This window comes from Anolis carolinensis, chromosome 2 (assembly GCF_035594765.1).
Source record: "Anolis carolinensis isolate JA03-04 chromosome 2, rAnoCar3.1.pri, whole genome shotgun sequence".
In the NCBI taxonomy this organism is placed as follows: domain Eukaryota; kingdom Metazoa; phylum Chordata; class Lepidosauria; order Squamata; family Dactyloidae; genus Anolis; species Anolis carolinensis.
The window spans coordinates 264,517,072-264,542,636 of NC_085842.1; the positions used below are offsets into that span (position 1 = coordinate 264,517,072).

General features: G+C 39.8%; 1 protein-coding gene across 2 annotated transcripts in view; it reads left to right on the plus strand.

The window, feature by feature from the left end:
• The first annotated feature begins 1,634 nt into the window (after positions 1–1,634).
• dtwd2 (DTW domain containing 2) overlaps positions 1,635–25,565 on the plus strand; it is a 106,698-nt gene continuing 82,767 nt past the window's right edge. The window contains exon 1 of one of the 2 annotated variants that reach the window (XM_003223007.4): positions 1,635–1,935. In XM_003223007.4, the coding sequence (XP_003223055.1) occupies positions 1,763–1,935 (173 nt within the window). In that variant the 5' untranslated portion in view covers positions 1,635–1,762. The remainder of the gene's footprint in view (positions 1,936–25,565) is intronic. The other variant, XM_062972158.1, reaches the window with a different exon arrangement.

Here is a 25,565-nt window from a genome sequence, read left to right on the forward strand (position 1 = left end):
GAAGACAAAAGACTTGTTAAAACTATTACACTAAACTACAAATCCCAGGATTCCACAACATTGAGGCATGGCGATGAAAATGGCTTTTTTTTTTAAAGTTCAAAGTCAATTTGATATAGGAGCCCCCAGTGGAGAGTGGGCTAAAGCCTTGTGATTTGAAGGTTGGGCTGCTGATCTGCAAGCTGCCAGGTTCGAATCCCACCCGGGGAGAGCACGGATGAGCTCCTTCTATCAGCTCCAGCTCCATATGGGGACATGAGAGAAGCCTCCCACAAGGGTGGTAAAACATCAAAACATCCAGGCGTCCCCCGGGCAACGTCCTTGCAGACGGCCAATTCTCTCACTCCAGAAGCGACTTGCAGTTTCTCAAGTCGCTCCTGACATGAAAAAAAAAGTCAATTTGATGGTCTCTAACACCACAAAGCATAGCTTTTAAATATATTTTGATATTTTAATTCATAGTTTGCTTTTTAAATCATATACTATTTTATTCTAGGTATGTATTGTTTGAATTTGTCCTGCTAACTGCTAGGAGTCCCATATCAGGAGAAAGGAAGGATAAAAACGAATACATTCATATTAATAACATATTTAAAACAATACAAATTCAAAACTATAAAAATTAATTTTAATTCCCCACACTTTTGAGAAACACATTTCTTAAATACAGTAGAGTCTCACTTATCCAACATTCTGGATTATCCAACACATTTTTGTAGTCAATGTTTTCAATATGTCGTGATATTTTGGTGCTAAATTCGTAAATACAGTAATTACTACATAGCATTACTGTGTATTGAACTACTTTTTCTGTCAAATTTGTTGTATAACATGTTTTGGTGCTTCATTTGTAAAATCATAACCTAATTTGACGCTTAATAGGCTTTTCCTTAATGCCTCCTTATTATCCAACATATTCGCTTATCCAACATTTTGCCAGCCCGTTTATGTTGGATAAGTGAGACTCTACTGTAATAGCACACATGAATTACTGGATGTATAACTCTCTTGTGTTGTCCAAGGCTTTCATGGATGGAATCACTGGGTTGCTGTGAGTTTTCCGGGCTGTATCGCTATGTTCCAGAAGCATTCTCTCCTGACGTTTCACCCACATCTATGGCAGGCATCCTCAGAGGTTGTGAGGTTTGTTGGAAACTAGGCAAGTGAGGTTTATATATCCGTGGAATGTCCAGGGTGGGAGAAAGAACTCGTTTGCTTGAGGCAAGTATGAATGTTGCAATTGACAACCTTAATTAGCACTGAATAGCCTTGCAGCTTTGAAGCTTGGCTGCTTCCTGCCTGGGGGAATCCTTTGTTGGGAGATGATTAGCTGGCCCGGATTGTTTTTGTCTGGAAAACTCACAGCAACCCTAGGAAAATCTTCCTCGAATGCTAATGAAATAGTGCTGACTCTCGTCATCCCGTGACGCTTACCATCACTGATCTTTTAGGCTTCTAAATTTCAATTCCCAGAATCCCTGATCATTGACCAGGAAGCTGAGGCTTCTGGGAGTCGAAGTCCAAAAGAGACCAGTTTGGAACTCATGCCATTTTGTTGCGCAGGCGCAAAACTCTCTCCGCTTGACCTTCACGTCGCTTTCTGATTGGCCGAGCACCCTGGAAGGGGCGGGCGGAGGCCCTTTCCATCACATGACACTTGAGAAAGGCGGGGTGGCTACCCCGCACGGGGCCCATCCCGACGGGTTTTCCGCAGGGTCTTACTGCCCCCCTATCCCACTAGCCACCGTATAAAACGGAAGCCATGGAAGAAGAAATGTTGGCAACGGGCGCGGCGGGCCCTAGAGAAGAAGAAGAGGAGGGCCACACAGCTCCCACGAGTGTCAGCGCTCCCATGGAGGACAGCGAAGGCTGCGAGGGCCTCTGGGAGCTACCCGTGGAGCTCAGCGAGCGGAGACCGGAGTGCAGCCGCTGCGGGTGAGTGGGAAGCCAGGCCGGCCTGGCCTGCAGGTCACGTGATGCTCCCTCCCTAGGACATGTGTCGCGCCCCCTCTGCTGGCCGAAAGCGGCGTTGCAACTCTTTTTCCCGCGATAAGAAAGGAAAGAAAACCCTGAAAGCAAACCAGGCAGCTGCAGCCAAAAATAATTGCACCTGAGCTGTGCAATGAATGAAGTTTGATGTCACTAACTACCATGGCGCAATGTTATGAAATTATAGGAGTTGTTGTTTTGCAAGTTCTTTAGGCTTCTTTGCCAAATTTTCCCCGATTCCATATAGTATTGAGACACAACAAGTTAATGTGGTGTCAAACTGCATTCATTCTACAATGTAGATGTCCCCCTCTCCTCTCTTTCCTGAGCGGTGCTTTGGCTGGATTGTTTTGCTTTCATTGGTTTCCTCTCTTTTGTTATTATAGGTGGAACATTCCTTATCCTAAAATGGCCTATATTTCGGATTTTGCAACATTACATAATTAAATGCTGGGGGCCATGTCTGCACATGAAATCCATTCTGCTTCATATACTCTGCATCCACTTAGCTTGAATACACAGCTCTTAAAAATGCATCAAATGAAGTTTGTTCACACCATATCCTTAAAAAGCAAAAGTATCACTATCTCAGCCACTCATGTGAACAATTTTAGAAAAATTCAGGATTCTGCATAAGAGTATTGGGAATTGACTGGATTAGACCTGTTAGGATCACAACTCATCAGGGTATAGATTATGACCTGTTAGGATCACAACCCATCGGGGTATAGATTATGACCTGTTAGGATCACAACCTAATAGAATAGCAGAGAATATTTGGTAAAGGATGATCGCTGGGCACATAGATATTTTGTTTTTATTAGATGCTTTCAACAGACAATGATGCAAGCAGACCTTTTAAAAATAACAAGTTTGTGTACTCATAACTTCTTGTATTTAATGATACGCACATTACTTGTCAAGGGTTAAAAACTTCAAAATGTTTAGAGAGTTTCTATCTTAAGATGATAAACTTTAACAGTCTCTTCATAAACTGTGTTGTTTTGTACAACTCTCTTTAATAAGAGTTTATTTCCTAAAAAAACACAAGTCTCAACAGTTTTATAACTTTCTACACTGCCTTCTGCACTCTAACTGACTTCTATACTCAAGCTGACTCAACACTGACTTCTAACAGGCACAAGGCTCAACTGACTGTCATCCGTTTAAAATGGAACATTCTAAACTGTCACTAAGTCAGTCACATTACCTGCAGCCCCTCTCACTGCTTTAAGTATATAGAGATGAGGTAACTGCAAATTAAATAGACATACACTTCAAGATACAAAATGGCATACTAATAAAACAGACAAACATCAAATAGAGGAGGTTTGAGAAGGTTGCTTCCTCCAACAAAAGGATGCTCAACCTGTACTGCTCTTTCCACAGAGGTGAAATACGTTCCTCCTTTGTAGATGTGTGAAAGAGGAATAACTAAAGATTTGCATTTGTTAAAAAAAAAGATAGCAATTTTCAAAAACTTTGATGTGACTCTTGTGGTTTCAAAGTGTGCCCCCTGAAATCCCTAAAGTGAGAAATCGCTAAAGACCCTTAAAAAACCCCACAACATTTGTGGCTGATTTTTTATTTGAAAACAAAGTGACGTGACCTCAGCAACCAGCTGGAGTTCAGTGGTTTATTTTGCTCTAACCCAGTGGTTCTCAACCTGTGGGTCCCCAGATGTTTTGGCCTTCAACTTCCAGAAATCCTAACAGCTGGTGAACTGGCTAGGATTTTTGGGAGTTGTAGGCCAAAACACCTGGGGACTCAGGTTGACAACCACTGCTCTAACCACATAGTGCCGCCAACCTCTCCTAAAATTTGGGAAAGATTTGTATCACTTCATTAAATATTGCAGGGAGGGAGGTGCCCCCAAATTCTGCAATTGACCACTTTGGCCTAGTGCAGTGGTTTTCAACTTGTGGGTCCTCAGGTGTTTTGGCCTACATCTCCCAGAAATCCCAATCCCAGTTTACAAGCCGTTACGAGCTGTTAGGATTTCTGGGAGTTGAAGCCCAAAACATCTGGGGACCCACAGATTGAGAACTACTGGCCTAGTGGGTTAACAATAGGAAAAGTTACGGTATTAAAAGTAACCACCAAATCCTCTCTCACTTAAATCTTTTTCTCCCGCTGAGTAGCATGATGCTAGAGATGGGATCCAGCAAACCTTGGCTGCCTCTATATTGTAGGAAAAAATGCAGTTTGACACCACGTTAACTGCCACAACTCAATGCTATGGACTCATAGAATCATAGAATCATAGAATAGTAGAGTTGGAAGAGACCACATGGGCCATCCAGTCCAACCCCCTGCTAAGAAGCAGGAAATCGCATTCAAAGCACCCCCGACAGATGGCCATCCAGCCTCTGCTTAAAAGCCTCCAAAGAAGGAGCCTCCACCACGGCCCCGGGGAGAGAGTTCCACTGTCGAACAGCTCTCACAGTGAGGAAGTTCTTCCTGATGTTCAGGTGGAATCTCCTTTCCTGTAGTTTGAAGCCATTGTTCCGTGTCCTAGTCTGCAGGGCAGCAGAAAACAAGCTTGCTCCCTCCTCCCTATGACTTCCCCTCACATATTTATACATGGCTATCATGTCTCCTCTCAGCCTTCTCTTCTGCAGGCTAAACATGCCCAGCTCTTTAAGCCGCTCCTCATAGGGCTTGTTCTCCAGACCCTTAATCATTTTAGTCGCCCTCCTCTGGACGCTTTCCAGCTTGTCAACATCTCCCTTCAACTGTGGTGCCCAAAATTGGACACAGTATTCCAGGTGTGGTCTGACCAAGGCAGAATAGAGGGGGAGCATAACTTCCCTGGATCTAGACGCTATTCCCCTATTGATGCAGGCCAGAATCCCATTGGCTTTTTTAGCAGCCGCATCACATTGTTGGCTCATGTTTAACTTGTTGTCCACAAGGACTCCAAGGTCTTTTTCGCACGTACTGCTGTCAAGCCAGGCATCGTCCCCCATTCTGTATCTTTAATTTGCATTTTTTCTGCCGAAGTGAAGTATCTTGCATTTGTCCCTGTTGAACTTCATTTTGTTAGTTTTGGCCCATCTCTCTAGTCTGTCAAGATCGTTTTGAATTCTGCTCCTGTCTTCTGGAGTGTTAGCTATCCCTCCCAGTTTTGTGTCGTCGGCAAACTTGATGATCGTGCCTTCTAACCCTTCGTCTAAGTCGTTAATAAAGATGTTGAACAGAACCGGGCCCAGGACGGAGCCCTGCGGCACTCCACTTGTCACTTCTTTCCATGATGAAGACGACGCATTGGTGAGCACCCTTTGGGTCCGTTCGCTTAGCCAATTACAGATCCACCTAACCGTAGTTTTGTCTAGCCCACATTTTACTAGTTTGTTTGCCAGAAGGTCGTGGGGGACTTTGTCGAAGGCCTTACTGAAATCCAGGTACGCTACATCCACAGCATTCCCTGTATCGACCCAACTCGTAACTCTATCGAAAAAAGAGATCAGATTAGTCTGGCATGACTTGTTTTTGGTAAATCCGTGTTGACTATTAGCAATGACCGCATTTGTTTCTAAGTGTTCGCAGACCACTTCCTTAATGATCTTTTCCAGAATTTTGCCTGGTATTGATGTGAGGCTGACCGGACGGTAATTGTTTGGGTCGTTCTTTTTTCCCTTCTTGAAGATAGGGACCACATTCGCCCTCCTCCAATCTGCTGGGACTTCTCCCGTTCTCCAAGAACTCTCGAAGATAATTGCCAGTGGTTCTGAAATAACTTCCGCTAGTTCCTTCAGTACTCTTGGATGTAGCTGATCTGGCCCTGGGGACTTGAATTCGTTTAGAGTGGTCAAGTGTTCCTGGACAACTTGTTTCCCTATTTGGGGTTGGATTTCCCCCAATCCTTCGTCCATTCCATGTTGCTGAGGTTGAAGATGGCTTTCTTTTTGTGAGAAGACCGAGGCAAAGAAGGCATTAAGTAGTTCTGCCTTTTCCCTGTCCCCTGTCGCCATCATCCCTGTCCCCTGTCGCCATCTTCTCCTTGCAATGGCCCTATCGCCTCCTTTTTCTTCCTTTTTCTACCAACGTAAGCAAAAAAGCCTTTTTTGTTGTTTTTTATGTCCTTGGCAAGCCTGAGCTCATTTTGCGCTTTAGCCTTGCGAACCTTTTCCCTACAGGTGTTGGCTATACGTTTGATTTCTTCTTTGGTGATTTCTCCCCTTTTCCACTTCTTGTGCATGTCACTTTTGAGCTTTAGCTCAGTTAGAAGTTCTTTGGACATCCATTCTGGCTTCTTTGCACTTGTCTTATTTTTCTTCTTTGTTGGCACTGTTTGCATTTGCGCCTTGAGTATTTCACTCACGGAAGTTGTTGTTTTACCAGGTCTTTAGCCTCATCTGCCAAAAATTGCTAGTACCTCACCAAACCCTCAGGATTCCATAGCACTGAACCGCTGTAGTTACAGTGGTGTCAAACTGCATTATTTCTACAGAATAGATGTACTCCCAGTCACCCCCACTGCAGGGGAAGTCAAGAGCAAATACAACAGGGTTGGGGAATATGAGGCCCTCCAAATGTTACATGCCACTCCTGTGATCCCTCACCACTAATGATATTGGTTAAGACTATTGGGAGTTGCACTTCAAAACTTCTTGAGGACCACTGAGAGCCCACTAGTAATGTAGAACTTTGCAGAAAAAAGGACTTCCATAAGCAGCTATAATGGCTCCACACTGTTATCACGAATTTTGCTAGTAGGGAAGGCTCAATAAAAGCTTGGCGAAATAAAACTTGTCTAATCTACATGGAAAAAATAACCAAACTTAACCTGTGGAAATTCCAAACAGTAATTTTGTAACACTTCATTTACACAGTGTTCCACTGAAATTAGGAATTTTTGATGTGTCTTTTAATGCAGAGTTTTCTAAACATTTCATGTTTGATAACATACTTTTTAGACCTGCAATATTTTGCAACACAATTCTGTTTTATTAGCAAACTGGAGTGTAAAGTAATCCCTTATAAGAGATATGGACACATCTATAAAGTTTAATAACAAAATGTATGTGGACACAAGATCTCATGAAAATCTTTCATTCATATTTTTATAAATATAGTTTACAAAAACCTAGATTCAGAGGTTTTTTGTTATGTTCTTGCAACACACCTACAGGCTGCTGACACACAGTTTATGCTTTTCTTCCAAAGAAAGCATTTCCATTCTGGGTCAATAAATGTACAGATCCTATGTATATGATGAGCAATGTGCAAAGACATTGACTCCTGTAAATGGTCATTGATTTCAATGTGTGACTGTTATGTATATGAAATAGCTATATGTAGAGACATTATGCCTAAAACCTATGAGCTTTGCACCTTTTTCTTTATCAAAACAGCAAAAGCATAGTTACTTGCAGTCACAGATTATTAATACTTGTATTTTATTAAGCCTATTTTTGAATGATGAAGATGAACATTCCTCTATGGCTTGGAACTTTAATAGCATGCAGATTAATTTGAGCAATTGTGAAGATAAGTTTCCAATCATCATGACAAAACTTAATTGAGTTGTCAGCATGAGGAATTTGTATCAGACATGTTCTTCAAAAGCCCAGGAATGGCAAAGAATGCTTTCCAGAGTAAAATTGGCCGTCTGTATAATCTGTTTGCTTTCGAGTGTGGAAATGGCTTTTTAGTTAGATTTAAGAGCAAACTATTAATGCATTTATTCTGATCATAAAATGTGTACTTTTTGTGATAGCTACTGGCCATGCATGATTGAGTGATGCTATAGTGCCATCTAGTGAACAATAAAGTATATACAATACTTCAACCACATTTTGCATTGCAAGTTTCTTTTTCTTTAGCATAGTTTTAATCATTAAGTTTGTATTGTCATGATTGAGTACTACTCAGTAGGCATGTGCGATCCAGGAAAAAATGGTTTTAAACGCTCTTCGAAAGTAGGGAGAGCTGGTGCTTCAGTTCTAAAGTCATTTCCGAATTTTGAAGGCAAAAAGTACAAAATGTTACAAAACTTCCGAATCTTCATATGTACCTTGTTAATGGCGGATGCGCGTGCACATGAAGGAAAACATTATTGTCAATGGAGAAACTTGAGGGGCTTCTCTCTCCCTCATTTTTTGAGCAATCCTAATGAAATTAAGCCAGTTGCTAGCCCCAGCCAGGAGAGAAAATGCTCAGGACTTGGTTTCTTTCTATGGTGCTTTTATTAAGCCCGTTGCTAGCCCCAGCCAGGACAGAAGATGCTTAGGACTTGGTTTCTTTCTATGATGCTCTTATTAAGCCCGTTGCAAGCCCCAGCCAGGAGAGAAAATGCTCAGGACTTGGTTTCTTTCTATGGGGCTCTTATTAAGCCTGTTGCTAGCCCCAGCCAGGAGAGAAAATGCTCAGGACTTGGTATCTTACTGTGGGGCTTTATTAAGCCCGGATGCTAGCCACTGGAGAGAAAAGGCTCTTCCCTTTCTGCCAAGACTCAGCACTGATTGGGCAGGGAGGCAAGCCCAGGCTAAGCTGCTTCTCCCTGCAAACAAAATTTGGTTGAATTAAAAATGCTTTCTCATATATCCAAAGCTTTTCCAAGGCCATTAAATAAATGGGCTCCAATGTTTCGAATTGGAAGGTTAATTCCGAATTGCCAAACCACCTCAGATCCCCGTTCAGAACTCAAAATTTATACGATTTTATTCCGATTAACGATGATTCCGAGGAGTTCACACATGCCTGCTACGCAGCACAATAGAACAGTGATAAATACGACACATTTAAGGAATAGGGGAAGATACTTCCCTATTGAAATCTATTTAGAATTTGCATTTGTGACAAAAATATCCAGGTGCCTACATAGTATGAATCATATGAAATGCTGCCTACATAGTATGTAGACAAGACAGCCCTTTGTATCTGTGTGTCATTTCTACTGTAAATGCCATCTTAGCAAGGAAAGGAATTACTATTAGAGATAGAGGAAAGAGGAACTTTAACCTCTGCTTTTCTGTAAATATCCACTTCAGTAAATCATTTTGTATCTAATTTAGAAAATCTACAAGTGGTCCTGATCTGTATCTGAGCTAACCATGCCCTTTTTAGACTGCCCCCCTCCAGCATTTTATTCCCATTCTGGTGTTCTTAAATATTTCTGACATTGTTAAAGGTTTGTGTATATTTGAAATGACTATGCTGAAAACTCTCTTCTGGTTTTCATTGATCCCTGCCATTTTATCTTGTACCCATATTTTTTGTGCCCATTGCTGGAGATTGGCCTCATTTACACTACACAATTGTAGCACTATTATTCTACCTTAACAGTCATGATTCCTTCCTATGGAATCCTAGAATTGGCAGTTCAGGGAAGTGCATGTATAATTCTCAGTTAGAGCTCTCTATTGTCTCATCAAACTATAACCTCCAAGATTCATGTGACATATTTACATCTTATTTGGACTAATATAACATATATGACTCGGTAGCGATATAAGTATTATTGGCCATCTAGCTGCTTCCACATGCAATTCAAAGTGTTAGTTCTATTACGTTTTCTTGATGGCTAATTACAGCTCAGAACATTTTGGTTGCATCCCTTTAAGCATTTATGTTGCACTTCTTTGTGGCTCTAGATTTGTATTTTGTACTTTCTTAATAGTACTGTTGTGGTAGTAAGTGATATGTTTGTACACTTATTTTGGTTTTATGCTATTCATGCTGTGCTTGATTATTGTGGTGTGTTTATAAAATATGTCACTAGAAAATGATGGAGAAGTAACACAGTGGGAATTAGGGCACACAGTAAGAGGGCTAACCTTGAAGGGTCAGACAGAGCAGTGGAAGAGAAATGGGGAGAAATATATTTTAACTACCATATATGGAGCCCCGGTAGCAGAGTGTGTAAAAGCACTGAGCTGGAGACTGAAAGGTCCCAGGTTCAAGCCCCGGGAGCAGCGTGAGTGGCAGCTGTTAGCTCCAGCTCCTGTCAGCCTAGCAGTTCGAAAACATGCCAGTGTAAGTAGATCAATAGGTACGGCTCTCCATGCAGTCATGCCAGCCAGATGACCTTGGAGGTGTCTATGGACAACGCTGGCTCTTCGGTTTAGAAATGGAGATGAGCACCAACCCCCAGAGTCAGACATGACTGAACTTAACATCAGGGGAAAACCTTTAACCTTTTTTTAGACCAGGCACGAGGAAACTTCGACCCTTCAGGTGTTTTGGACTTCAACTCCCAGAAATCCCAGCCAGCTCTTCAGCTATTAGGAATTGTGGGAGTTGAAGTCCAAAACACCCATAGGGACCAAGTTGCCAAAGCCTGTTTTAGACTGTATCCCAACCAACAGAATTGGAATTGCCCTGTCAGCCATGCTTCTCACCTGTTGATGCAAGTGTTAAATGATTAGTTAGTCTGATCATTTGTCAAAATCTCAACCAACCATGGTTTGATCATGGATGGGAAGATAACCTATTGTGTTTTACTGAGACTGGAAGGAGAGTTTGTGTGATGCCTCTGTTTAATGCTGTATCTAAAAAGTTGATGATTTGGATAAGTTCTCAACCTTTGGCCCTCCAGGTGTTTTGGACTTCAACTCCCAGAAATCCCAGCCATGTTTCCAGCTGTTATGAATTGTGGGAGCTGAAGTCCAAAACACTTGGAGGACCAAAGGTTAAGAATCAATAGGTTAAGGTGTGTCCTTGTGATCCATAGGAATTCATTTGACCTTGCTGGAGCCCTTCTTAGATCTGGTCCAGAATCTGGTATATCACTAAACACAGAGATAGAACAGGGCCAGAGTTGATGTGCTTCCTGCTTCTCTGCTGCTTTTCCTTAGATGACAAAAGTGACTTCCATTTTGATTTTGGAGACTCCCCCATGCTTTTACTACAGCAGGATTTCAAAATTTATGCTGGTGTCTGGGGCATATCTCAAAGCTTAATGGCCACCATGACAACCATGAAGCTGTTTCAATACAACACTAGCCCAGTACATTTTGCAGGTAATCTTTGAATCAAGCCTTTGTTGATAAAGTGGAAGGGAAAGTTCTGTAACTGGATGTATGTGTAGTGATTGAATCTCATTATTATGGCCTTACAATTTCCAGATAAGATTTCGATTTACAGTCACTGTTCTTCCCTTCTGCAGTGGTTGGGAACCGGTTAAGGAGATCAATTCAACCCTCCATTGTATTCTGAGATAAAGCAAGGTGGAAAACAGCTTGAGCACAAGTGATTGAAATCTCAAAGAAAATGTGATCAACACTGGCGAGAGACTGTTATGCTTACCATGTGACAGTGATAACAGCTAAGAGAGCTAGTACACTGGCTGTCCCCATTTTCAGAGATGTCTGATCTGGTTATGTTGACATATGGCTTAGTCACATCCTGCTTGGATTGCTGCGACAAGCTACTGTATCTCAGTAGACCTACCCTTGGAAAGTTTTTGAGAAGATCAGCAAATCCAGATGCTTCAGTCAGACTGTTAAAGGAAGTACATGATTTCCTTGTTATTTTGACTTGCAAATATTCCCTTCTTGAGCAATATGTTTTAAAAAAGGAAAACTCCATGCATACCTGGAAGAGGCAGATTATTTTGACGCATTCCTGTCTTGCTTCATACCAGAGCTAAGCAGTGAATGCAGGTTAAATATCCCTTATCTGTAATTCTGCAATGCTTGGGATCAGAAGTATTCAGGATTTCAGCCACCACCCACCCTGCCCAGGTTTTGGAATACCTATTTGCATATTTTGTACAAAGATAATGAGATAATTTTGAGATGACACCCAAGACTAAGTATGAAATTCATTTGTTTCATGTACAGCTTATACACATAGTAGAAAGTAAATTTGGCAGAATGTTTTTAATAGTTTTGTGCAGGAAATCAGGTTTGTGTGTACATTGAGCCATTAGAAAGCCAGCTGTGTAGCTCTGTTTTATGTAGTTTAACGGGAATTTTAAAAGGTTTTATTGGTTTTAACTATGTATTTTAATAAGTCCTGTGTTTAATTATATTTTAACGTTTGTATGCTTTAGGTTTTAATGTATATATTGCATGATTTTAGTGTAGACCGCTTTGATTATGTTTTATGTAGTTTAACAGGAATTTTAAAAGGTTTTATTGGTTTTAACTATGTGTTTTAATGTACATATTGTATGATTTTTAGTGTAGGTCGCTTTGAGTCTCCTTTGGGAGAGAAGAAGCGAAGTATGAATACATACAACAGCAGCAGCAACAACAACAATATTTTGGTGTCTTTTGGATTTCAGAAATCTGGATAAGGAATGCTCAGTTTGTGCCTATCCTAGCACCTTCAAGATGGTCTGATTCCTGAGTGCCTTTCAGAAGAAATGTCTTTCTTGGTTGCCTAGCCTCTTTGCAGTGGTTTCACCTGCAGTGTGTTTTGAATTAAATTTGAGTGGTATTTCCTCTTAAGCGACAGGACCCTCCCTCCCATGACCCAATGGATGTACAGGTGCGCTGGGCCCAAGGAGCAGATTCCTAGAGACATTTGGGAAGAAACTAAAGATGGCATATGGCTTGACAGCTATTTTTTTCTCCTTCCCTTGACTTGACTTTTAAAAAGAAAGATGTAAAAGAAAAGAGAGGCACAATAGTTAACCCATTAAAAGTAGAGTTTGAAAAATTTGATAATAATTAATGGTAACATTGTCACCATCCCCAAAGCCTGGTTGTTTCAAAAAGAAGATATCCATGGATAACCATGGGGGAATATTTGTCACAGCAAACACGAAGTCTAAAAGCTTCTTTTTAAAAAAAAAAAATACTTTTAATTAATATTACTCAAAAATGTCATCAGAATGTCTTCTTAAAATGACAAGTGCTTTCACAGAGCTGTGGAATGACATAGACCTAGCTGTTGATTAATTAAATGTGTCTCAAAAGAAATACCAAGTATTATCTTTCAATGTTTCTCGCAGTAAAATGATGAAGTGTTAAAGAAAGAACTGAAAGAAGCATCTTTGCATAATTTTACCTTGTCCCGCACAAGATTGACAAAATAAACCCATCTTCTTCTGAAACCCTTTCTTCCAAAAAGCAGTGATGAGTTGTAAACATATCCATTAGGGACTTAATTAGGAGGGACTAAAACATTCCTCATAACATGTAAAGCTTATTCCCACCATCTAACACATTAGTCGGTGCATTAATTCTCTCTAAACCAAGCCAGCCTTTCGTTGTGAATTATGAATGAGCTATTTCAAAGACTTCTCTCTCCCCCCCCCCCCCTTTGACTGACAAATCTCAAAAGTTAAATTTAATAAATCACTCCTGATGATGATGGTCATGACTGACATGAGGAAAATGTCAAGGCTACAATATCTCTCTGAAGTACAGAGATAGCATTGCCATGATTAGAATGGAAAGTTCACAGGTCATGGAGGAATAATATTGCATATCAAAATGTCTCTGGTTTATTAAACTTCACAGTTCACTCACTTCATAGTTCTTTAGCACAAAGCATTTATTTGCAAGTCTCTGCTTTGCATGTTCATCTGAATCCTCCATCTGGTCTGCACAAATAGTGGTGAGGTATTTTTGGACTGATAGATATTTTTAGTACATAAATCATCTCAGACAGTAATTATCTTGCTTTCAAAAACACACATTTGGAAAAGTGAAGCCAACAAAGACTGGCTGCAAGAAATTGACAGGTTGCAAGATACTGTTTAATCATCCAAAGGAAACCGGATGTTTTCATAGAATACTAGAGTTGGAAGAAGCCACATGGGCCATCCAGTCAAACCTCTTGCCTGCAGGAAAAGCACATTCAAAATACCCCTGACAGATGGCTGGATGGTTTAAAATTCTCCAAGGAAGGAGCTTCCACCACATTTTGAGGCAGGGGTTCCACTGCTGAACAGCTTTTACAGTCGGGAAGTTCTTCCTAATGTTCAAGTGGGATCTCCTTTCCTGTTATATGAACCCATTGCTCTGAGTCCTAGTCTCCAGGGCAGCGGAAAACAAGCCTGCTCCCTCTTCCTTATATCCTTTCAAATATTCAAACATGGTCATCATGTCTCCTCTCAACCTTGTCTTCTGCAGGCTAAAACATACTCAACTCTTTAATCTAGCCCACTAACCCCATAGTTCATATAAAACAAAAAGAGCAGAAAAAATCAGTGATTAGAAAACAACTTTAATGTGTTGTATATCTGAAATACATGCATGAGAATTTTGATACCACTGCATTCTGCTATGATGGTGAAAATCATGTGGTCCTCTATGCTACACGATGGCATCTTTAGGCAGGTTTTCTCATCTAAAGCCAGTGTTGAAAAATACTGAGAGCTGCAGTGAAACAACTACTTGGACAGCTACATGATTCTTATCCCTACACTGTGAGGGCAAAAGCAAATCCAGAGAATGGCTAGTTGCATTATCAACACTTTTCAGGAAGTCTGGGAACACATTAGAACTGGAAGACCAATGCAACTTTAGTGGCCAAAAGCGAGGTTGGTCTCCCTGTAACTAAATAATTCTATGAGAAAATGCAAATGAGATGCTGGTGATAAAAGTAGAATTATTGGTGTTTTCCCCCTCCATTGTATATCTCATGCTGGGTCCTTTTGCCTTTCTAAATGTTTTAACACACTTCTCCCCATTCTGGTAATACAGTGCCTCTTGCCCTTTCAGGATTTGTGGAGGAGGGTTTCCATAGCTCAGTAATAGAGATAATACTTTTCACCCAGAAGGCTCAATCCTTGGTTACTTTATTTAGAGATGGCAGAACTCCAGATTGGAACTGTGGATTATCACTGGAGGACAATGGCTGTACTAAGCTACATGGATTTATAGTCTGATTTTGTATAAATTGGCTTTGTGTGGTCATATGTTTGCTAGCAAATGCAACGCCCTTACATGCAGTAGATATAAGTCTGCATAAGAAAGGATAGGTGAAATAAGAGGTCATTATTTCTTACAATGAAGAGTTCTTGACAGCTGTGTTCCCTTTTCCTGGATTTTCTAAACCTAATAGTTTAACTCATCTTTGAATGGAATAAGGGAAAGAGGCTGTTAACAGTACTAGCTTTGCATCTGATAAATGATAGTAGGCAGGCAGACTTCATGGGGCTTGGGCACGATGAGATGAAAGCCTAAGTGGTGGCTGTTTCAGGACCTGACCTGAAAGATGAAAACAAAAGGGCCCTGTTCTACCAAGACTGCCTACTTACCGTAGTTTCCTATATTGCTTCTTGACTCACTTTTCACCCCAAACCTTTGCTAATACACTAGAATAAGAGCTGTAGCAGTTACAAATTTGGATCACTTCCAGCCCTCTTGAAGACAAGACTTTGCTGAAGAACCAACACACATTAAACTTTTTTGATTTTGTGAATACATTGCAATTTATCTTTTATTTTCATTGTGAAGAACTACAATGAGTTTCCTCTTTACTTTTTTATGGATCATCTCCAAGAAAATCCTTTCTGATTTGTAGTACTATTGTCAAGTTGTTCATTTTCTTAAGGACTCTTGGAGAAGTACAATAGAACATTGACACACACGAGTTTTGCCACTTAGTGAAGAAAAAGCAGGTTTGACAATTGCAGGAATTAGCAGGCTTGATTATATTTTAAGTTACATGTTTTATGAACTGTAATGATTAAGAAGATTGATTTAAGGGCTCATGATTACATCTTTTATGCATTTTTAACTGACACATAATAGGGATTTCAGGGTAGGTTTCTGTGTAAACTGGTATACAATTATCACGTTAACAAGACGTGCAAGAATTCTTGGTGGTTTTTGGTGGGAGGGAAGAAAGTATTCCTAAGTTTAATAAGTATGTGTTTTCAATATTAGTTTTCCAAGTTCTTGCTTGAGTACAAATGTTGTGCTAAATATGATGCGTAAATAGTGCAGTGTGATGACTGATGTATCCGTAAACTTTGCATGATACAAAGAAGCCAGTATATATGAGTCTTTTGCATCCCTCTGTATATCTAGGTGCACCATCATGTCATGGTATCTAGACCCAGGGATTAGGTGTTGGTGTGGGGAGTCAATTTTTTTCTTCATTGCATTTCCAAGTGCAGACCTTTATTTTTCCTTGGTGCAAGTAGCAACCAATTATATGAGTGAGAGTAAAGAAGCGCAATTGGATACACCATTGGTGAGAAAGATAAATTAATGTCCTGCCCCTGATCATGTTAGTCATTGAAGCTGCCTTGTGACGTGTTTTAAATCTAATCAGGAGTAAGCTCTGTTGTGTTCCCCAGGACTTACTCCTAAGTAAGTGTATACATAATATATTTGTTTCATGTAAGAGCATAAGGCTGGGAAATTATTTGGGGAACTGGATTTATAGACAAACTTTAATTGGAAAAAAATAATTTCACATACCATCTGATTTTATGTGGCTTACATTTTGTGAGTAGGGATGTTGCCAACATATGGACATCTGCCAGATTACTAGAACTGAGTAACTATATTATTGTGGATTTTTGCTAAAATCTGAACCAAAATATTTTTATTGCAATTTCATTCAATGACTCTAGGGACACTGCATACTTGGTTCTGAATATGGATAGAGGGGTGGGTGTTTTTTTTTGGAGGGGGGTGTTATTCCAACAGAAGTTGTGCTTTGTTCCGAGCATTCATCTTATGTCCATTCAATTCGGCAGTTACATTTTGTTCTAATGACATTAAGACCTCCCCCCCCCCCCCCCCGCAAAAAAAGAATTGACGTCATTGGATGGCTATATTCTTTGACTGGTGAGAACAACAGAAACCTCTGACTAAAGGAGTGACTAATCTGTTTAATTAATGTCACTACCTTTTTGATCAGTGCTGTCTTCTATAATTATATTAACTTCATGCCTTGAGGACTGCAATCTTATTGTGTATGATTGAGAGAAGAAGGCCATTTCAGCTTAGAATAAAACTGGAAAGAAACATCATAAGCTGTATTAATAATAGAAAATGTTCACTTACAAGATGACCTATTTTAGAAAAAGCAAAATTGTCTTTTTTGCCTTTCAGCGCCTACCATATATCCTTGCAGAAGAAAAAGAACAGTACTGATTATATACCAAAGAACTACTTACAAACGAGGGATGTTTATTCCTTCCTTCATTAAATTATGAAGGTGAAAAAATACAAGTAATATTTTGTTACTTGATTCTAGTAATTGTGATTTGTGTTTTGAGCTTTTGGATTATGGTATGGAAATATATTTATGAACATTTCATAATGCGCCTGGATTTCTTATGCCATATAATAATGCTGCTGGTTAAAGTCTCTTTCAGCAGTTTGGTTTGTAATATGAGCAAAAATCAGAAAGATTATATTTGACACTAATCCCTTTTTGTATAATTTGAGTGCATTTATTTGCTTTCAAATCTTGAAAAAGTAATTAATTGGCATATATGTCCATTATCTTGATATATTAATCTCAATAATAGCAAGTCACGTTTGCTTTTCCTTAACCCAAGAACTATGTATTCTTGCTTGATATCTTTAAAATCTTAATTGGTTCTGTCAAATCCCTAAAGTTTTTGCAAAGATTCTAACTGCAAGATAGGAATATAGGACATTCAGTTAACTATAGTAATAAAGTGTTGCCTGACAGTATTCAGATAAAGACCTCAAAATACTGATGAGGGAAAATATTCAAGAGGCTTTTAATCAACTATGGATTGTTTCACTATGTATTAGGGGTGTGCGGAATTCTGGAGGTTGTTTCGGAATTCGGATAATGTCGACGATTAGGCAGCTGAACTGTAGAATACAAACCAGAAAGGACCTCCTCCAAAGCTTTACCGGAACTAAACACGAAGTTGATTCTGACTTATTTTTCATCATTAGTATTCTTACCATTCGTTTGTTTTGCAAGCACAAGCAGCAATCTCTCTGTGATGGGGGCAACAAGGCTGAGCGGCAAGTGCAGTCACACTTGCTGCATCACATTTCTCAGCCAATCACAGGCCTGGTTCTCTCCATTTTCCTCCCTCTTGTGGTGCGCACTGGTTTGGACTTCAAATCCCAGAAGCCCCGCTTGTTTTGTTATTTATTCATTCAGTCACTTCCGACTCTTAATGACTTCATGGACCAGCCCATGCCAGAGCTCCCTGTCAGCTTCACCACCCCCAGCTCCTTCAAGGTCAAGCCAGTCACTTCAAGGATATCATCCATTTACTTTAGCCTTGGTCAACCTCTCTTCCTTTTTCCTTCCATTTTCCCCAGCCCCTCTTGCAGTTTTTAAAAAATGTTTAAAAATGTTTTTTAAATGTTTAAAAATTTGTGGAATAGTGAAATGTTCTGAAACTACCCAAAAATGGAACTGAAAACAGAATGGATTTCTGCCATTTCGCATACCTCTACTATGTATTGTTAAATGGCAATGACTGCTAAAACATTCACATTGCCAAAGTTTAATAACATGTGGTGTGATATAATCTGCATTTTTCACATCTGCGCAGGACCTTGAAACTGAATCTCAATGGATATGGCAGGCCCGCTATATTACAAAATGTCTTTGTGCCTTTTGGAATGGTTTTAGAAGCTTTTCTCTATTAATTGCTTTGTCATTGTCTTGAAAATTCTTACCAATGTGCTCAAATCTGCTAATAGAAGAGGAGCAAAGGAAAAGGGGAGCGGTATATTAATTTTTGTGAGGAACATTAGAGTAGCATTTTTTCTGATCTGAAGTAGAGATATTTCTTTTACAAAGAATTGAAAGGAGATGATAGTGAAGACTGAGTGAATGCATCTTGACTGAGATTACTCTAAATCTGACTTCAGTAAAATGAGTCATCTGAAATGGTGTTGCTGTATTTATCATGAAAGCGAGTTAAAAGGAAACTACAGAGAGAGAAGATTGCACTTATGTATATATGTAAATAATTGGGAATTATGGAGATCATCAGCTAAAATCTATATAACTGGATCCTCACCCTATTTCACCCACACCGATCAGCTCCCAGGGCAAGATAAGAGCTCTACATTAGCTTCACCTCTTGCCGGATACGAATGTCCAGAAATGGAGATGATACTGCCATGAGGAGATATGGCTTCCTTCATATTAAACTGAGATAATATGAAAAGAGCCTTATTTTAGCAGTATGCCCTGAAGAAATTGAAAATTCATCCCATAAGACTTTGGTCATTCCTGCTTTGATCACTTCTGCATGACGTTGAAGTATACTTCAGAGCCCAGTAGGTGCTTACAAAGTACTCCAGATTCATTTAAAGTGGCACACAAAAGGGTTGTTCCAGCCAAGCCAGCTTTTCCATGTGACACAATGTCCATCAAGAAGGTTCCAGAGTACATCTCAGAGGCATGCTTGTTTTTAGGATGCAGATGGACGAGGAGGCTGAGCAAATACTGTACATGCAGTGCGGGTGATACAGGGGATGTATCCTTTATTGTTGCTTTGGAAATTAAGGAATTATTGTAATAATCTCCAGTGAAAGCCAGTAGAAATAAATAAGCACAATCAAAAACTGCCAAAATGTACTTTGTGCTTGTACTTTTGATAGTCTTTTATTTTCTTTTGAAATAATTATTCTGAGCGCTTAGAGTGATACAGACAGCTTTTTGTGGTTTTCAAGAATTCAGATCAATAAAGCAAATAAATAGAGATAGGTGCCCTTTAAAGCTTCATTGAGTAAGTGGTCTACTCAGTCTTTTACTGCTTTTTATTTTGACATGTTTGTAAAGTAAATCTATTTAAAGATGTCTTGATGCATTCTGAGCATGAAGAAATGTTTAAAAACCCACAAAAAACAATGCCATAAAATCCTTCTAACAAATAGCAGTGTACCCTAAAAATGTCCTGCAATAAATTCCTAGTCTTTGACTAATTTATTGACTAAATTGTTCCTTTTTCAAAGAACCAGAAATCTATTTTTAAAAAATTATTTAGAGCATTTATACATTATCTCTTAGACCAAAAGGTTTTCCAAAGCAGTGTAAAATAGATACAAACTATTTTTATAAACCACTCCTTAGATAAAGAATAAAATGAAAGAGTTAAACAAGGCCAATTTCAAGGACGAGGAGCCATGCGAAACAACAACATCTTACCTCCCACCAAACAATAAAAAAGGATGGAGGCAACCTGATTTATACTGAGGGAGAGATTTTTTATTAATGGTCTGCTACAGAGACCTATCATGTGCACCCACTGACTTATTCTTACAGTGGGATGGAGCATGCAGTAGGGCCAGAGCTGAGGATCTTAAATTTTGAGCAATCATTAATGGTAGGAAATCCTGATCTCATCATTTAGGGCCTTGTAAATAGAAATTAGTACCTTCTATTGAGTTTGAAGTAAGTGGGAAGCCACTGCAGTGTATGTAAGATCAATATTATATGCTTCCTAATACACACACGGAACAGTAGTCTAGCTGCTATAATTTGCTGTTTCCAAACACTTTAGAGGGGCAGATCCATGCAGATATCATTTCAGTAGTCTAGTTTGGAGGTGATTAAAACCACCTGAGCTACTGGATCTTTGAGGAAGCATTCTAGATTCAAGAGGACCCTGAAACTGATCATTTTGAGGGAGTACAGGGCCATCCAGAAAAAGGTTGCGACCCCATCCCTGAGTTAGACTTTATACTAACCAACCGAACTTCCATCTTATCTTTTTAGTGACCTGCTGCACCCAGACAAGATTTCAGAACACACATCCAGCACACCTTGTAAACATATATAATTATTTTGCATATTATTTGGGAAGAAAGGCTTTTGATATGGTGGATATGGACCTGAGCACAATTTTTGAAGACTTGTCTCTGAACTTAGACTCATATCAAACATTCTCTGAAAAGTGAACTGACTTGTTAGCTTTCTTAATAGAACAGCAGGATAATTACACACTTCCTTAGCTCAGGTCTTTATAGGATGATAAAAGTGACTGCACGCTTAAAGCCAGATGTGCTCTTTCTGCTGAAAGGATATAATTCCTTGTAAATTTGGAGTTCTATTTCAATCACTTAAGAGCAGAGGCTTCTGAAGGTGATAAGTGTGTGTGCGTTTCGCTTGAAGAGAGAGAGAGAGAGAGAACGGCAATATAATTATTTGAAAAGCTGTCACATAGGTGATGGAACAGATTTGGTTAAGGCCCAAATCACTGGGTTTAAGTTACAGAATGGGGTGATTACAACAAGACATTAGGAAAATGTCCAAATCCTTCACCAGCACAACCTCTGAGGATGCCTGTCATAAATGTGAGTGAAACGTCAGGAGAGAATGCTTCTGGAACATGGCCATACAGCCCGGAAAACTCACAGCAACCCAGCAATGCTATAAACTGATGATTTGAGAACTCCTATAGTAAAACAGACTGCCTTGAAAGGTTTCTTTTGATTGGAGTGATTTCACTTTAATTGCAGGAAAGGAAAACTTACAGTGTTTTTCTTTTCCCAGGTTTGCCTTGTCTGTAGTTAAATCAAACTCTTTACTATGGAGAAAGTGCAGCCTGGGGCCACATTGAGACCCTTGACCCTTTTGATGTTCTCCAGAAGCTATTTTTTACAACCTCGAAGTGGGAGAAATCTTGAGGAAAATCAGCTAACCTTTTAAAAAGACTGAATGGGCACTGCACTATTTAACATAAAATAAGCCTCCCCTGCACCAGACTTGACTCCAAACTTTTGGTTAGTTCAAGGTTTTGTTTTTGTTTTAAATTATTGTGGGCAATTCATGCAACCCCTGGACATTTTCAGAGGCTGAAAATTTGCTCCTTGGCCCACAGTATTTTTCCATCTATGCTTTGTAGTTATGGGCAGGTAGGGATCAGTGTTAGTTGTTAGTACCTGCCCTCTATTTTCTCCCCTCCCCTTCTTCTGTTAAGACACTCTGAATCCCATTCTCTATGTTTTACGTTGCTTCCTCCTCTTGTTAGGCAGCATCTTAATAAGCTGGCAGGTCATTGTGGTTTCTCAAACTATGTTGCTACCTTATTTGCCATCAGTCAGTGGGCTAGAGGATTAAATGAAGAAATTGTTATGAAATGGGATGCCTCTCCAAAATTTGGTGTGTGTGAGTGCTTCTACACAGACACTATAATCCAGTTTGCCATGCCTAAAATCGATTTGAGGCCAGGAAAGTGGTTACATTTTTCATGGAACCTGACCTTAAATCGATTTGTAGGATTTTTGTTTTCATTTCCAGGAGAGTTGTGCAAAAATGCAGCTGAAGCAGATAGAGTTGAGGGGGGGGGGTGGCCGTTTAGCAGTAGAGGTAATCAGTTAACCCTCCCAGGGGGCAAATTAACTCCCTACTGCCCGGCCATGCCCTTGGGGTATGCTTTGCCAGCCCCTGTTAGAGCTTCTTTACTACATCTCAGTTAGGGCAGTGCTTCTCAACCTGTGGGCCTATAACTCCCTGAAATCCCAGCCACTTTACCAGCTGTTAGGATTTCTGGGAGTTGAAGGCCAAAACATCTGGGGACCCACAGGCTGAGAACCACTGAGCTAGGGGTGTGTGATTCCATTCCGTTTTCGTTCTGTTTACATTTCGAATTTCAGGTGCCCCCCCCTTTTTTTTTTTTGAGAAGATTCCAGGGGCCGTTCAAATTAGTAGTTCAGAGCCCTGAGTTCCATTTCAGTTTTGGGAAGAATCTTCCTGAAAACAGCATGGGGCGGGGGAGAGGGGCACCCGAAAACAGAATGGATTCTGTGCCATTTTGCACACCCCTAATTTCAACAGCAGTGGGTATCTATAATGTGTTCTGCATGTTGCGGAGCTGATTTCATCCTGGATCTGGGATACACTTGCATCTGCTGCAGTGCATTTTTGGCTACTCAAGGACTTCCTGATACTTTTAAAATTGTGTTTATATCCTTAGATTCAAGTTGCAGTGCACATTGTCGGTGTCCTGTGGCTACCTTAAGTTGACATTGAATTGCATTATATGGTCAGTATAGGAGGGCCCTGAGAAAAAAAAGGAAGAAACAATTGGGTTGGATGTGGCTTTCCCCCAGCAGAAAGTATGATAATTGAAGTAGAGAAAAGTATTCTCTCTTTTATTTTACTTCTATCTGCAGCAGAGACACCAGCTTCTGAGACTCTCTGCATGTGTGATTACCCATCAAATTGAAATCTCTGTATGTAAGCAGGCCCCATGGCAGGGGGGTTTCACCCAGCTTGGAGACACCATAAAAAAGCAGGAGCAAAAAGGTTTTGAATTTTTTTAAAGCTGCCTTTCTTTTTCTTTAATTAGGTCTTTTAATTTCCTTTCTGGATAGGTTTTTATTGTGGTCTTTGAAAGTCTCTTGGGATTTGTGTTTGTTTTTTATTATTTTTTTTCTTTATGATATTCTAGGATTTGTGGCTCTTTTACAGCTCTGCCCCTCCTGTCAAAACCCCTTTGCTCTGCAATAACCTTTAATTTAACTTTCGTGTTTCAATTTCCCGTTCTTTTTACAGTGAATTGCTGATGATATAGAGGAAAGTAGGCTGTAATATGGTTACCCAGTATGAATGTAAAAGTCTGCTATGTATATGTCCCGCCCTCCTCTAGAACTAGTGTTACTAGGTGGAATACAGGACAGGATTCATTTAGCTTTAATTGTCAGTAGATCATGAATCAGGAAGAGATACTGTCAAGTTCTGTCCGATGGACCTATGAATGCATTTTCTCCTTCATCTCCAACCCCTCTGTTTCAGCATTTCCAGTCCTCTGCATGGCTATTTAGAGGCTGGTGGAGGGAGGCCAAGGAGAAATGTCAACTCTCTCCCAGAACTGGATAAAGAGTATGACCACCATACCTTTGGGGGATATATTTCATGTCTGCCCCTGCACACCTGACACCATACATAATAGTGAACCCTATATTTTGACCATACTTGGTCTGGAGTCATACCATAGAATTGCATTCAAGGATTTACTTAAAGAGATGCATAAACACTTTGGAGTGGTGGTGGTGGGTATTTTTAGGTGTGTGTGTAGGTGAAGGCTTGGATATCAAATCTGCAGATAAGTGAGTTGTCTTATATGGCAATAATGTCTCCTTCATTGCTGTGCATCCATTTATAAGAATTGATTTAGATGCCAGAACAGCTAAAAAGTGGGGTTGTATGGTGGTGAGGGAGAAGAACTGTTATAGGTCCTCCTGCATGAACTTTACTTTTCCTAATCCACAATCTGCTAACAGTTAAAGCTATAGGCACCCATCCTTTATTGACCTGGTAACTCTATTCACCAAGCTTTGCTTTCTGACAAGATCTTAACTTTGAGTCAATTCAGTTTGCTCTTTCTTTACAGAGGATTACTAGAATGGAGTAGGGAAAAAAGTAGACTCAGGGAAAAAACCCTTATTCACAGATTCGATATCTGCAGTTTCACTTATCCACATCTCCCCCAAATATCCCTTTCCCAGAAGTGATTGTGGGCCTCTCAAAGATCTTTCAGTGCAAGATCTAGTTGGATCATTCCATCATGATCCATTTAGCATTTCTTCATGGCAGGAGCAACTTGAGAAACTGCAAGTTGCCTCTGATGTGAGAGAATTGGCCATCTGCAAGGAGCACAGATTGTAATTCACAATATGGAGCCCATGACAAAGTATAAAAAGATAGTAGGTGAACTCATTAAACTTCCTAATGTTCATAATACCTGCCAGTTGTTATGAACAAGGCTAGGAGAGTTACTTTTTTCACACATAAAGCAAATTTCAAATAATGTTTCTGGTCTGTTTCCTATTTAGTATTTTATTAAATTACTTGGCCCCCCAAATCGTCCTTTAGCACTGAACAGAGTAAGACATAATGTGCATTCTTTTCAAAATGTCCAAGTTATTTCTAAATATTACACACTATACAAAAATATTTTTTCTTGCTTGTGTTACTTCTGAAAAGCAATTGTTACATCTTCATTGCAATGCCCTTCCTCTCTTCCAAGAAGTAGTGATGTGTTACAGATCACATCTGTATTTTCAAGCTCCAGTTAAGAAGAAGACAGGAATCCCATTAAGAAGCACCTGGCTCATCCTTAAGAAAAATAGTAATACCACACTGTAATATACCATTGCTTCCTGGAGATGAAAATCAATACAGGGATTCTGAACTGAACTGTTCTTGGACATCAAACAGTAAACAACAGATTTTTTACTGTGTCATCCTTCTCTATTACACCTCTAATACCTCTCCTGGCTGGTTATGCAGTGTTATGCTGCCGCTTTTAGGTATCTCGTGTGTAGATGGGAATTGTGTAGATGGGAAATCAGCCAGAGATGTTCATTGTTATCTCCAAATTAGAAACAAACATCACACATGATATTTGCGGAACTTCCCAAACTAGTTTGTCACAGTGTTCCAATAAAATATGTCACTTTGAATTTGTAAAGATATTCGATTTTTCACCATTTGTTTTCCTTTCAAATGTTTTTCTCTTCTTGCTATCTACAATAGTGAAGAGATAAAACTAAGTCAGACATTTTGTGTTGCTTGCAGTATATGCTTGAATGAGATAATTTGAGTTGAATCATTGTGCTTTGGATAATTTTTTTCTTAACCTGTTACCCTTTCCAAGAATGTTAAGCATGGACAAAAATGGAGCATGCTTGTTCTCAAATGGACTGCAGAGGGCAGTGGTGCCTTTCAGTACTGAATATTTTTACATAAAAAAGGTTGGT